The 13,903-nt window shown below is 45.7% G+C and overlaps 1 protein-coding gene across 2 annotated transcripts in view; it reads right to left on the reverse strand.

Annotated features, from left to right (window-relative positions):
- scn4ab (sodium channel, voltage-gated, type IV, alpha, b) overlaps positions 1-13,903 on the reverse strand; it is a 107,789-nt gene that overhangs the window by 73,083 nt on the left and 20,803 nt on the right. Inside the window, exons 1-3 of one of the 2 annotated variants that reach the window (XM_038709652.1) lie at positions 9,296-9,485; positions 6,333-6,516; positions 6,117-6,254 (exon numbers count right to left, since the gene is read on the reverse strand). In XM_038709652.1, the coding sequence (XP_038565580.1) occupies positions 6,117-6,254; positions 6,333-6,516; positions 9,296-9,399 (426 nt within the window). In that variant the 5' untranslated portion in view covers positions 9,400-9,485. Of the gene's footprint in view, positions 1-6,116; positions 6,255-6,332; positions 6,517-9,295; positions 9,486-13,903 lie in introns of those variants that run through there. The other variant, XM_038709658.1, reaches the window with a different exon arrangement.

A 13,903-nucleotide genomic window follows, 5' to 3' on the forward strand; every position in this document is an offset into this window, starting at 1 on the left:
CCTGTTTGTCTGCTATGGGGGCCGTAGGAAAGGGCACGCCCTGTCTAAACAAAGGCTTTCCAGGTGGGTTGTTGAGGTTATCGATGGAGCGTACCTGTCAAAGGGACAACCTTTGCCTCTTAACATTCGGGGCCACTCTACCAGGAGTGTCTCTACTTCATGTGCAGCGCTGCGGGGGGTGCCTCTGAGTGAGATTTGTACTGCAGCCACCTGGGCTACACCATGCACCTTTGCCCATTTTTATAGGTTCAATGTCACTGCCCCCCATGCAGTAGCAGCAGCTGTCTTGCGGGAACCCTCTGACCGTTCCCGGTGACGTGGGATTCCTCATGACAATGTTGGTAGTAGTCATCCAGTGTTAAGAACTGCCTCTGGCAGTCATCCAGAATTCATAGAACTATAGTTACATACGTAACTCTCTATTAATTGCCTTTTTTGAAGCATGAGGTGATGACATGATTCATGTTCAAAGAATCACTCTGAGTACAATTAAAATCTCCCCCTAAAAACAAAAAATCATCTGAACTACAACTAGTCAGAGTGTCACTGAGAATATTTCAGATATTATTTTCTGACGAGTGATTGTCAGGCTGGTCTCCTCACCAACCATATCCACATCTGCACTTTCTGTCAGAATCTCCTCTGGCCCAGCTGTCTTACTATCTTGCGTCTCCTCCTCTTCCTCCCCCCCATCCGACTTCATAACAGCTGACGCAGCAAACAGAACATAATCAAACCCATCAATCTTCAGCCGAAAAGACAACGATCATGAATAACTGTCTCCTGTGAGACACCACATGCTGACACAAAGGATCCTCAATCCTGATTCTGGCTTTCACCATCCGAGTGAACAGCAGCGTCACGTCCACGTCCACAGAGTCGTCCACCTTCCTCTTCCTGCTCACATACACCGCCATCTTTGATTGGCTCAAAATAAAGTTCAGCAGCTGGCATATATGTTTAGCAGCCTTACAGTAGATGAATCCCAGGACAAACACTTGTGTGGAGAAAACCTCCCCTAACTAAGTGAAAAGTGTCGCCAGCAACAAAAACAACGGCGGCAGGCACACACATTCACAAAAACAATGAAACAGTTTTTTTAACAGGACAAAAAGGACAGACGTCGCTCGCACCGGGACTGATGACCGCCACGATGCAACACTCTCCACTGCAGGTCAGCCACTCTCTTCGTCAGAGGAGGTTTGTACAGACTCCTCCACGCAGGTCGGACACCGACCGCCAAACCCAGACGTCCACGCCACGGTGTGTTGACTCGACTGTGGAGTTTTCCCTTGTTCAAACACACCACCATCAGTTTATAAAAGGCGTTCCCTTTTGCCTCCTCCAAGTTTAAAATGCAGCATGGTACATCTAAAAAAATCCCATCATTGTTCTCCAGATTGGGACTGACACATAATCCAAGAAAGGAATCGTCCGATTGAGGTTTAATCAGTCCGACCGTATACTCCTCCAACCTGACGGATTCATGTCCTGACAGTTTGTGTGTCCAGTGCTCCAGCAGTCTAGCGATGGTTCTGACCAACCTCACACCCGGAGCAGCTGCCAAAGCAGTAGCATCCTTCAGCCTTGGTCCAGTGGTATCCACCATATCACCCAGCGTGAGCACTCGTGCCCGGCAGAACCGCTCCGTCACGGCCAACCCGATGATCCATACGTTCCCCGTGCACCACTGGCTCCTCCAGCAGCCAGTGTAAGGAGTCACCGAGCACCCGTCTCTCCTTGATCAACAGCTTCCACACTGTGAACACTCCACGATAAAAAGGAGGCAACGACTGGAAACTCTGCTTCCTTACATCCATCAGGAACAGTTTTAATCCACAGCGATGGAAGTTCTGCAGGACCCAACGCGCCAGAGAGCCAAAGACCAAGTCTTTTGGGCCAAATAGCAGTCTCTGGATGAACTGCAGCTGGAAAGCAGCGTCCCTGCTGGCCAAGTGAACAACTCCTTGTCCTCCCTGGTCTTTGGGAAGAAACAAAACAGACTGGGGAATCCAGTGCAACTTATCCCAAAAACAAATTAACCAAAACAGATCCACACAAGACAGTTTCTGCCACAGAGATGAGGACACCAGATTATTAATAAGTGTCCTCCCTCTATAGGACATGCTCGGTAAGAGCCACTTCCACTTCTTTAATTGCCCTTCAACCTTTTCCAGCATGTTATCCCAGTTCTTCGACATCACCCACTCCTCACCCAGAAACACACCCAAATAATTTAACCCTACTGTCTTCCAGGCTAGCCCTCCTGGCAGAACCAGGTTATACTGCAACACATTTCCCACCACCACAGCTTCACTTTTCCCCCAGTTAACTAGCAGGAAGATATGCGATGCAAAATACCCACACTGTCTACCAAAACATCGATATCCCTTTGTGTGTTTAAAACAACCATTACATCATCTGCATATGCTGACAGTTTAACAGCTGAATCACACCCAGGAAAACACACCCCAGAAAGTTCCTGTCTGAGTCTATTGAGCAGAGGCTCTATAGCGAGGGAATAAAGCATCCCGACAGAGAGCAACCCTGCTGTACCCCTCTCTGCATATTAAAAGGCACCCCCAAACCCCATTCACCTTTAATATGCTCGCAACATCACGGTACAGAACCTGGATCATAGCTATGAAACCTGGGCTGAAACCAAAAGCACGGAGTTTCTGCCACAAATATTGGTGTTCAACCTGGTCGAAAGCCTTCTCCTGGTCTATGGAAATAAAGCCAGTATTCAAACCCACTGAGCCAGAGACATCCAAGACGTGCCGAACTAGAGTAATGTTATCACTCATTAACCTGTCGGGTACACAGTAAGTCTGGTCGACATGAACCACTTCACTCATCACCTCCCGAAGCTGCGAGGCGAGGGCCTTGAAGAGGATTTTATAGTCTCCACACAGCAGAGACACCGGCCTCCAGTTCTTTAAATCCAGCAGATCTCCTTTCTTCGGCAGCAAAGTTCAACGGCATAAACCCTCTGCTCAGACTGTCCTGAAACACCTCCAGCAGATCTTCATCAACCACAGGCCAGAAGGTTTTATAAAAGTCCACAGGGAGCCCGTCGATGCCTGGAGCCTTACCGTTTCCGAGACTCATCAGAGCAACATACAACTCATTCAAAGACAGAGCATCGTCCAGCACAGTATTGTTATCTGCCCCCACCTGAGGAAGCCCGGCATAGAAAGAAGCAGCGGACTCTGCATCTTCCACAAACTCCTCTCTGAACAGTTCTTTGTAGAACGAGGTGGCGTACCTCCTGATCTCAGGGGTTCCTGTGACCGTAGCACCTTCTTCAGAGCGCAGAGAGTGGAGGATCTTTCTTTGACCGTTTTTGCGCTCTAAACCAAAGAAAAACTGTGATGGTGCATCCATCAGGGAAGCGTTCATGAAGCGTGAGTGGACAAGAGCTCCCTGCGCTGTGATGCACCACAGGTCGGCAGCCTTTTGACTTTAAGAGCTTCAACATGGCCTTAATTTCCTGTGGAATCCACCAACGTCTTTAATTCCTAATTCCACTACGTCAATCTCTAGGTCCGGAAGACCCCTTGTAATGTGCTTGGTGACATTGCGAGTATATTGCTGACAAAAAAGCTTCACCTGAATATCTCACCACTGCTGCAACGATGGGACACTGGACTTAGTGCTCCTGTGAATACCCCACACACACTCAAATGCCTATTTAAAAGAGTTATCATTTAAAAGTCCAGTATTGAAGTGTCAATATGCGCTGTGCAATTTTACATTCTCAATATACAGTGCACTGGACAAGACAATGGTCAGAAAAACCTACAGGAGTGATGAGACACTGTTTAAAAATGCCAAAATGGTGTTTAAAACAATAAAAGCGATGGCCAAAGACAGCAAGTTATCTCTGGAATGACTGGACTGGACTCTGGAGTGTGCTGCCTGTCGTCCATGTGAAAACCTCTCCACACATCCATCAGCTCATAACTCTCCATCAGACGCCGGAGCTTGGCTGATGAAGCAGGATGAGGCTCTAGGTGATTTTGATCCAGTTTGGGATTTTCAGTGCAGTTAAAATCACCGCCCAGCCACAAAAAATCCTCTGTACAGTCATGAAGCACATCACTCAAAACATCTAAAAACCTCATCCTGTCACCGGCCAGAATGGGAGCATAAACATTTACAAAGATCAGTTTAGTGTGTTCATACTGAACCTTTATCTTTAAAATATGCCCACTCATTATCTCCTCCACTTCAAAAGAGCAGAGACGAAACCCCTTTGAGAAGAGCACCCCCACCCCCCCACTGTTAGAGGCTTCATGGCTGAGGATAACTTCTCCAGGCCACTGCTTCTTCCACTCACTTTCATACACCACATCACTATTAGTCTCCTGCACAAACATCACATCCAGGTTCTTTAACTCCATGAGTCTAAAGAGAGAAGCTGTTTTTATGTTGCTCCTCGCACGTTAATATTTAAAGAACCAATTTTTAAATCAGCCATAAAGGAGGGAAAAACTGACAGAATAACAAATACAACCTCAATCACGTGGAGAAACATGGTGGACTCAGTCATCATCTATGAGCTGAGCTCTGACTCTCGTCACTATTTTCTTAAGATGGAAAACCTCCTGGTCAGTGAAGCCCTCGCTGTCTTTCCTCAGACATGCTACAGACCTCACAAACCCTCTGAGGTCAGAGAAGAACTGCTCCGTCTTCACGGCCCTGAGGCCCTTTTTCACCACTTCAACCTGGGATGCAGTCCACTCACATTCCTCCTCATCCTCCTCCTCATCAGAAAGATCCTCTGGCATTTCTTAGCTTTAGCTTCACTCTGTTCTTTATTAGCACTATTTTTCCTTTTGCTGGTCCTCTTAGTCGGAACCAGCTCGTCAGCCATACTGTCAACCAGAAGATCATCAGCCGCCTTGTTAATGATCTCACTGCAACTAGCTTTACTGGCCTTACCTTCCCTTTTCTCTAACTGTACACTATCAGCTTCCTCATTGGCCTGAGTGTTTTTGCCATCATCAGTTTTATCTGCACTATCATTCTGTACAACAGAACTCTGCAGACGCACCCAGTGAGTCTGATTCAGCTGCAGGAGACACAACAACAGAGTCCACGCCACCCTGAAGCGGCACCGCGGCCCAATCCGCTGTACCATTCAGCCCTGCAGGTTTGGAGGCTGGCTCGGGCCCGCGTGGAACCGAACCGGTTCGTTTCTCTCCGGCGGGACAGACTAAATGACCCTCATCCCCGCACCCGAAACACTTCATGGTGTCAGATGTCGCAAAGACAACATAATTAAAGCCTTCAACTTTGAAACTGAACGTCAGGTTTAAATCAGTGGCGTTATCCTTCAGGATCATGTGACACATGACGTGTTTCATCTTTGGTGACTTACAGCCCAGCAGAACCATTTTAACAGGAGAAATCAGCTGGCCGTAACGTGACAGCTCTTTAACTCGATCCTCAGATTTAATGAACGGAGGTGTGTTAGAAATAGTGATCCTGATTATCCAAAAGAATCACTACAGCGCTGTTCATACGGGGGGCAGACATCACACTGTGAAAGCCTACAACCTCCCTGACAGCATAGCTGGCCTCCTCCACTGAACAGCAGACATGCAGGGAAACCCTCACCGCATGTCGGCGAGTTAGCTTCTCCAGCACCGCATGGCTGCCAACCACGGGCATGATGCCCAGCTGACAAACCCTCTACCCGAACACACCAACAACAAACAACAACTACCAACTACACAACATAAAACAATACCAAACAAAGATAGAAACTCACACGCTCTGTAGAATCACTCTGCACTCACACTCATGCATCCACTCAGAGAGGGAGAGAGAGAGAGAGGGAGAGAGGTCAGAGAGAGAGAGAGAGAGAGGGAGAGAAGTCAGAGAGAGGGAGAGAGGTCAGAGAGAGAGACAGACACGTCAGAGAGAGAGACAGGTGTTGTATTGGTCATTTTGATACAGAGAGAGAATGAATCTGGTCTCAGATCAGGAAGATGAGATGATAACTGAACAATAAAAAGTTTGTACAACTTAAAAGTCTTCATGTGAGAATAATTGATCATTCAGAGATACTGATCATTCATTCAGGCCACAGAGGAAAGATATTTCACCTTCTGTGATTGGTAGAAGGGGTCCAGCTCCTCCAATGGCTTGTTAAGAAGCTCAGGGGGCGGGTCTCCATAGATGAATGGGAGGGGCTTCCCAGCCTCCAAGTCACTTGCTGGTTTGGGAAGATCTTCCTCTGCAATCTGTCAGTCAGAGACAAAGCCAATCAGAGACCTGTTCTGAATGTATTGATTAGTGACAGCTGATCAATACGTTTCTACCTCTATGTTCCTCTCCTTCTTCTTCTGTCGCTCCTTCTCCTCCACTTCATGACGGCGTTGGATTTCCTCCAGTGAGGCCGGGGTGAAACGCCTGAAGACCTCTGAACCAACAGGGGGCAGCAGAGGGGCCATCCTGGCATCATGCAGGGACTCTCGAACCCCCCTGTCAGCGAGTAGCCGCCTCCTATAGGGGTGCCGGGCAAATCCACAAACAACAAACACATGAAGAAGAACCTAGCACACATTCACACAGACCTAAACCACAGACTTAAGAAACTGAAACACGGACTGTACGAAGTGAAACACAGACTGTACGAACTGAATAACAGACTGTAGAAACTGAACCATAGACTGTGTGAACTGAACCACTGACTGTGTTAACTAAACCACAGACTGTAGAAACTGAACCACAGACTGTGTGAACTGAACCACAGACTGTGTGAACTGAACCACAGACTGTAGAAACTGAACCACAGACTGTGTGAACTGAACCACTGACTGTGTTAACTAAACCACAGACTGTAGAAACTGAACCACAGACTGTAGAAACTGAACCACAGACTGTGTGAACTGAACCACAGACTGTAGAAACTGAACCATAGACTGTGTGAACTGAACCACTGACTGTGTTAACTAAACCACAGACTGTAGAAACTGAACCACAGACTGTAGAAACTGAACCACAGACTGTACGAAGTGAAACACAGACTGTACGAACTGAATAAAAGACTGTAGAAACTGAACCACAGACTGTGTTAACTAAACCACAGAATGTAGAAACTGAACCACAGACTGTAGAAATGGAATCACAGACTGTGTGAACTGAACCACAGACCGTACGAACTGAGTCTGTGGTCTGAACCACAGACTGTGTTAACTAAACCACAGACTGTAGAAAGTGAACCACAGACTGTGTGAACTGAACCACAGACTGTGTTAACTAAACCACAGACTGTAGAAACTGAACCACAGACTGTGTGAACTGAACCACAGACTGTAGAAACTGAACCACTGACTGTGTGCACTGAACCACAGACTGTAGAAACTGAACCACAGACTGTAGAAACAGAACCACAGACTGTAGAAACTGAACCACAGACTGTAGCAACTGAAACACAGACTGTAGAAACTGAACCACAGACTGTGTGAACTGAACCACAGACTGTAGAAACTGAACCACAGACTGTGTGAACTGAACCACAGACTGTAGAAACTGAACCACAGACTGTGTGAACTGAACCACAGACTGTGTGAACTGAACCACAGACTGTAGAAACTGAACCACAGACTGTGTGAACTGAACCACAGACTGTAGAAACTGAACCATTGACTGTGTGAACTGAACCACAGACTGTAGAAACTGAACCACAGACTGTAGAAACTGAAACACAGACTGTGTGAACTGAACCACAGACTGTAGAAACTGAACCACAGACTGTGTGAACTGAACCACTGACTGTGTTAACTAAACCACAGACTGTAGAAACTGAACCACAGACTGTAGAAACTGAACCACAGACTGTGTGAACTGAACCACAGACTGTAGAAACTGAACCATAGACTGTGTGAACTGAACCACTGACTGTGTTAACTAAACCACAGACTGTAGAAACTGAACCACAGACTGTAGAAACTGAACCACAGACTGTACGAAGTGAAACACAGACTGTACGAACTGAATAAAAGACTGTAGAAACTGAACCACAGACTGTGTTAACTAAACCACAGAATGTAGAAACTGAACCACAGACTGTAGAAATGGAATCACAGACTGTGTGAACTGAACCACAGACCGTACGAACTGAGTCTGTGGTCTGAACCACAGACTGTGTTAACTAAACCACAGACTGTAGAAAGTGAACCACAGACTGTGTGAACTGAACCACAGACTGTGTTAACTAAACCACAGACTGTAGAAACTGAACCACAGACTGTGTGAACTGAACCACAGACTGTAGAAACTGAACCACTGACTGTGTGCACTGAACCACAGACTGTAGAAACTGAACCACAGACTGTAGAAACAGAACCACAGACTGTAGAAACTGAACCACAGACTGTAGCAACTGAAACACAGACTGTAGAAACTGAACCACAGACTGTGTGAACTGAACCACAGACTGTAGAAACTGAACCACAGACTGTGTGAACTGAACCACAGACTGTAGAAACTGAACCACAGACTGTGTGAACTGAACCACAGACTGTGTGAACTGAACCACAGACTGTAGAAACTGAACCACAGACTGTGTGAACTGAACCACAGACTGTAGAAACTGAACCATTGACTGTGTGAACTGAACCACAGACTGTAGAAACTGAACCACAGACTGTAGAAACTGAAACACAGACTGTGTGAACTGAACCACAGACTGTAGAAACTGAACCACAGACTGTAGAAACTGAACCACAGGTTGTAGAAACTGAACCACAGACTGTGTGAACTGAACCACAGACTGTAGAAACTGAACCACAGGTTGTAGAAACTGAACCACAGACTGTAGAAACTGAACCACAGACTGTAGAAACTGAACCACAGACTGTAGAAACTGAACCACAGGTTGTAGAAACTGAACCACAGACTGTAGAAACTGAACCACAGGTTGTAGAAACTGAACCACAGACTGTAGAAACTGAACCACAGACTGTAGAAACTGATCCACTGAAGGCTGAAAACCTTCTGCTGCTGTTATAGACTTTAGCCTCTCACCTCCACTGTTTTTGGTTCAAACAGAGAAACTCTGTTCTGGATCTCAGTCAGTCACTCAACGTGATGTCAGTACAGAAATTAATTTATTACATCATCATTATTTTATTTTATTTACTCGAAGATGATAAAGTGATCTGTAGTTATGATTAGTTATTGATCACAGCTGAGTCTTTCAACAGACTGCAGCTCTCAGTATTGAACATGTTATACGAATTAATAATTAAAGGGCAATTCTGTGTAGAATCAGACTTACAGCTGTGGAGGAAGGCATCTCAGCTGATTGGCTCTCTTCAGAAGAAATCTTCTCTCCTTGTTTCTCCTCCAAAGCTCAAGCAATGACATTTTTCTGCTCGTCATGGCTGAAGCTGTCAGTCCTCTGTCTGTCTACCTGTTCCCACCTGTCCTTGTTACCTGTCTGTCTGTCTCTTGAGCCTGTCTCTTCAGTCTGTCTCTTCAGCCTGTCTCTTCAGTCTGTCTGATCTCCCTCATGGTTTCTCTCTGTATTCCATTTACAGACGTCATTATTTCTCTGCCAACATTCATGTGCTCATCATAGTAGTAAATAAGAACTTTTGTCTGATTTCTTTCCATCTCTGAATGAAAAACTCTTTATTTCACTGCCAACAGTGAACAGACACAGAGAGCTTGGACAAAACAAGAAATCAAACAAAGAATTTCATTATTTAATAAATGAGAACTTTTGTCTGAGTTCTGTCTTTGTCCTGCTGAATGTCCACGTCTGTTACAGACCATATCCTGTCATTTCATCAGGGTTCAAATGCCGTTCACAACACTGGGTTCAGTTACAGAGCAGAACAGTGAAGACTTTTTTCCCCACCTCATCCTGTAATGTTAATCCTGTCTGGATGGTGCTTTGGGGTCTAAGTGGAGCTTCGAGAGTCTCATTTGTGACAGATGTGATCAGAGTCAGTGGTCTTGTTGTGTGGGAGATGAGACAAGAGGGGGGTCAACATGACACATCTGTTTAAATCAACTAACTACCATAAACACAAATGTTGATGTCAAGGCAAGTCAGGCTTTATTGGCATTCTTACACATACAAGTATACATCTGAACAAAAAGTTCAAGAACAAATTACAACAGATCTCATAGTACTACAGCAGATGGAGCAACACAGCCCTCAAACCATTCACCTGACACACACACTACAATACACAGTAAACAGTAAAAATGCACAGCCAGCAGTGAATAGTGCAAATCAAATAAAGTGACAGATAAAGAGCAATAGACAGTGTGTAGTGCAATTTGACCAGAGTGGAACCTATTACGCTGTCAGTGTATAGTTATTTCTGTGTTCTTGAGTCCTGCGTCAGTAAGAGGCAGACGATTATGGGGGTGAGATTTTTGCTGGCACCAGCTGGTTATTCAGGACTCTGACAGCATGGGGGAAGAAGCTATTGTGGAACCTTGCAGTGTGGGTCCTGATGCTGCAGAACCTTCTGCCTGATGGTAGAGGAACAAACACACTGTGTTCGAGTGCAGTTCCCAAAGCACACAGTGATGCACCTGGTCAGGATGCTCTCACCAGTTCCTCTGTGGAAGGTGGTGAGGATAGGTCTTTAGTCTCCGCAGGCGTTGTTGTGCTTTCTTTAGTACATCACACACACACCAGGTAAGGTCATCAGACATGTGCACAACAAGGACTTGGTGCTTCTGACTCTCTTCACAGAGCCACTGATGAGGAAGTCCAGAATACAGTTGCAAACCATGCATAGAAGTTGTTTCGCCAGTCAGGAAGATGGGTGGCACTCCTGTTGGCCTGTGTTGTAACTTTGTAGTCTCCAAGGGCCTGGATGCCCTGCTACATGCATCTGGGGTCCTTGGCATCACAGAAGCAGTTGTGCATCTTCAGTGTATACAGGCATTTCTCTTTCCTGATGGCCTTGGAAAGCTGAGCCCTTGTTGATCTGATGAGCCCTCCATATCCCAACCTGAATGCAGCATCTCTTGCCTTCAGCAAGGCATCATTCTTAGCTGTCTCTGGTTAACATTACCTGCCAGGCAGCTGAGTTAGGCAACGCTGGGATGGGACTTTGTCTACATGATAGCCCTAGTCCATGTAGATACTCGGTTAACAGTGTCGACATTGGTGTTCCGTAGGTGCTATTTGAGCCCAACACCATAAGGGCTTACTTAAGAAGGAATTCACAGAGATCCCAGTACATTTTTTTTATTTAGCTGACGCTTTTATCCAAAGCGACTTACAATTTCTATATACAGTATGTCAGAGGTTGCACGCCCCTTTAGCATGTAACATGCATTGTGGTCACTGCAACATACAGTAACAGAAAAAATTAACACCTTTTATCGGAGCTGTAGAGGCCGCTGCATGGTTGATCATGTTTATATCAACCAGCAACAGTGAACACAACTGTTGTCTGTCTGAAGAGCTGCCTTTGAATGAGACCTTGAGGCCAGATGTGTTGGCAGAGCTGCTCAGAAGCCAGCTGGCTAGAGGTCAGGATGCAGGTCAGCAAAGGAAGCTGATGGCTTCAGGATCCATGGGGACCATACTTTCTTCTGGGGATTCTAACACAAGGGTACCCCCTGAAAATGGAATGGTAAGGACCAATAAAAGATGGCTGCTGGATATCCGGGTGGATCCTCAGTTGGTCCATTGAAGACTCATGTGGTTCAGGAGATACAGGATCAGGGGATCCAGGTTGGGAGATGGCTCAGGGGAGACAGGCAGCTTGTTAGCTGGCAAGATGCAGGCTTAAGTCTAACTGACTGAGCTGCAGGCTAGCAGGCTGATCCTGGGACATGCAAAGGGGGTCCATGGAAGAACTGAATGAATGGTTGAACGCGATGTGTTGTAAATCACCACTTCATTCATGGTGTCCATGTTCTTGGACAAAACCACGTAGCAAAGGGACAAAGCAAAACAGACTTTATAAACAGCATCACGTACAGTTTACACAGTATATATATATATATCAAGGTCCAGTACGCCTGTTGCTGGACTGGATCTTGTCATACTGTATATATTGTTTTGGGATTCATTGGCAATTTACCTATTTTCTCATTTAGGTATGAGGACGTGCTGCATTATTAACAAGGCTTTCCAGGGATTTTTTTTCATCTAAGGAATACTGCTAAAATCTGTTCATTTCTGAGCTTTAGATGATTTGTTTTGCATGTGTGTTTGACAAAATATTAATTTATCATTGAATTAAATTTATTATTTACATTTTTTGTAAAGCACCTTATAATCTCTGTCACATTTAAACTGATCCACAGTCAATCTGACAACCAATCAGATGCAGAGCTTCTCAAAGAAATGAACACACACACACTTGTCTGTAGTGTCTTTGCCAGGGTTGACCCCAGCCCTGCGTTGCCATAGCAGCAGCTGTTTAGAGTCATCAGTTTGACCCTCTGGTGTAAAGTTACAGTGACCCAGCTCATTCCAACAAACACACTGCAACACACACTGCAACAAACACACAAAGACAAACATCAACTCACACACACACACACACACACACACACACACACACACGCTGCAACACACACTGCCACACATTGCAACAAACACACAAAGACAAACAGCAACTCACACGCACACACACACTGCAACACAAACACACACACACACACACACACTGCAACACAAACATAGCAACTCAACGACACAAAAACACACTGCAGCACACACACACTTCATTCCTCTCTGTGTTCCTACATGCTTTGCTTTCAGCCCCTCTTCACCTCCCTCTGATCAACCGCTGACCTCCTCTCCTTGTCAGCTCTCCTTTTTATCCCTCCTTGCCACATTCATTGTCACCTCTCCTTTTTACCTCTCCTTGTCACCTCTCCTTTTTACCTCTCCTTCTCGCCTCTCCTTGTCACATCTCCTTTTTAACCCTCCTTGTCACCTCTCCTTTTATCCCTCCTTTTCACCTCTCCTATTTACACCTCCTTGTTACCTCTCCTTTTCACCTCTTGTTTTTACCCCTCCTTGTCACCTCTCCTTTTTACTCCTCCTTGTCACCCTTCCTTTTCACCTCTCCTTGTCACCTGTCCTGTTTACCCCTCCTTGTCACCTCTCCTTTTTACCAATCCTTGTCACCTCTCCTTTTTACTCCTCCTTGTCACCTCTACTTTTTACCTCTCCTTGTCACCTCTCCATTTACCAATCATTGTCACCTCTCCTTTTTACCTCTCCTTGTCACCTCTCCTTTTTACCAATCCTTGTCACCTCTCCATTTACCAATCCTTGTCACCTCTCCATTTACCAATCCTTGTCACCTCTCCTTTTTACTCCTCCTTGTCACCTCTACTTTTTACCTCTCCTTGTCACCTCTCCATTTACCAATCATTGTCACCTCTCCTTTTTACCTCTCCTTGTCACCTCTCCTTTTTACCAATCCTTGTCACCTCTCCATTTACCAATCCTTGTCACCTCTCCTTTTTACTCCTCCTTGTCACCTCTACTTTTTACCTCTCCTTGTCACCTCTCCATTTACCAATCATTGTCACCTCTCCTTTTTACTCCTCCTTGTCACCCTTCCTTTTCACCTCTCCTTGTCACCTGTCCTGTTTACCCCTCCTTGTCACCTCTCCTTTTTACCAATCCTTGTCACCTCTCCTTTTTACTCCTCCTTGTCACCTCTACTTTTTACCTCTCCTTGTCACCTCTCCATTTACCAATCATTGTCACCTCTCCTTTTTACCTCTCCTTGTCACCTCTCCTTTTTACCAATCCTTGTCACCTCTCCATTTACCAATCATTGTCACCTCTCCTTTTTACCTCTCCTTGTCACCTCTCCTTTTTACCAATCCTTGTCACCTCTCCATTTACCAATCATTGTCACCTCTCCTTTTTACCTCTCCTTGT

Source organism: Micropterus salmoides, unplaced genomic scaffold (assembly GCF_014851395.1).
Source record: "Micropterus salmoides isolate LMB-PRFRI ecotype aquatic unplaced genomic scaffold, ASM1485139v1 Ms_hic_scaffold_10, whole genome shotgun sequence".
Lineage (NCBI taxonomy): Eukaryota > Metazoa > Chordata > Actinopteri > Centrarchiformes > Centrarchidae > Micropterus > Micropterus salmoides.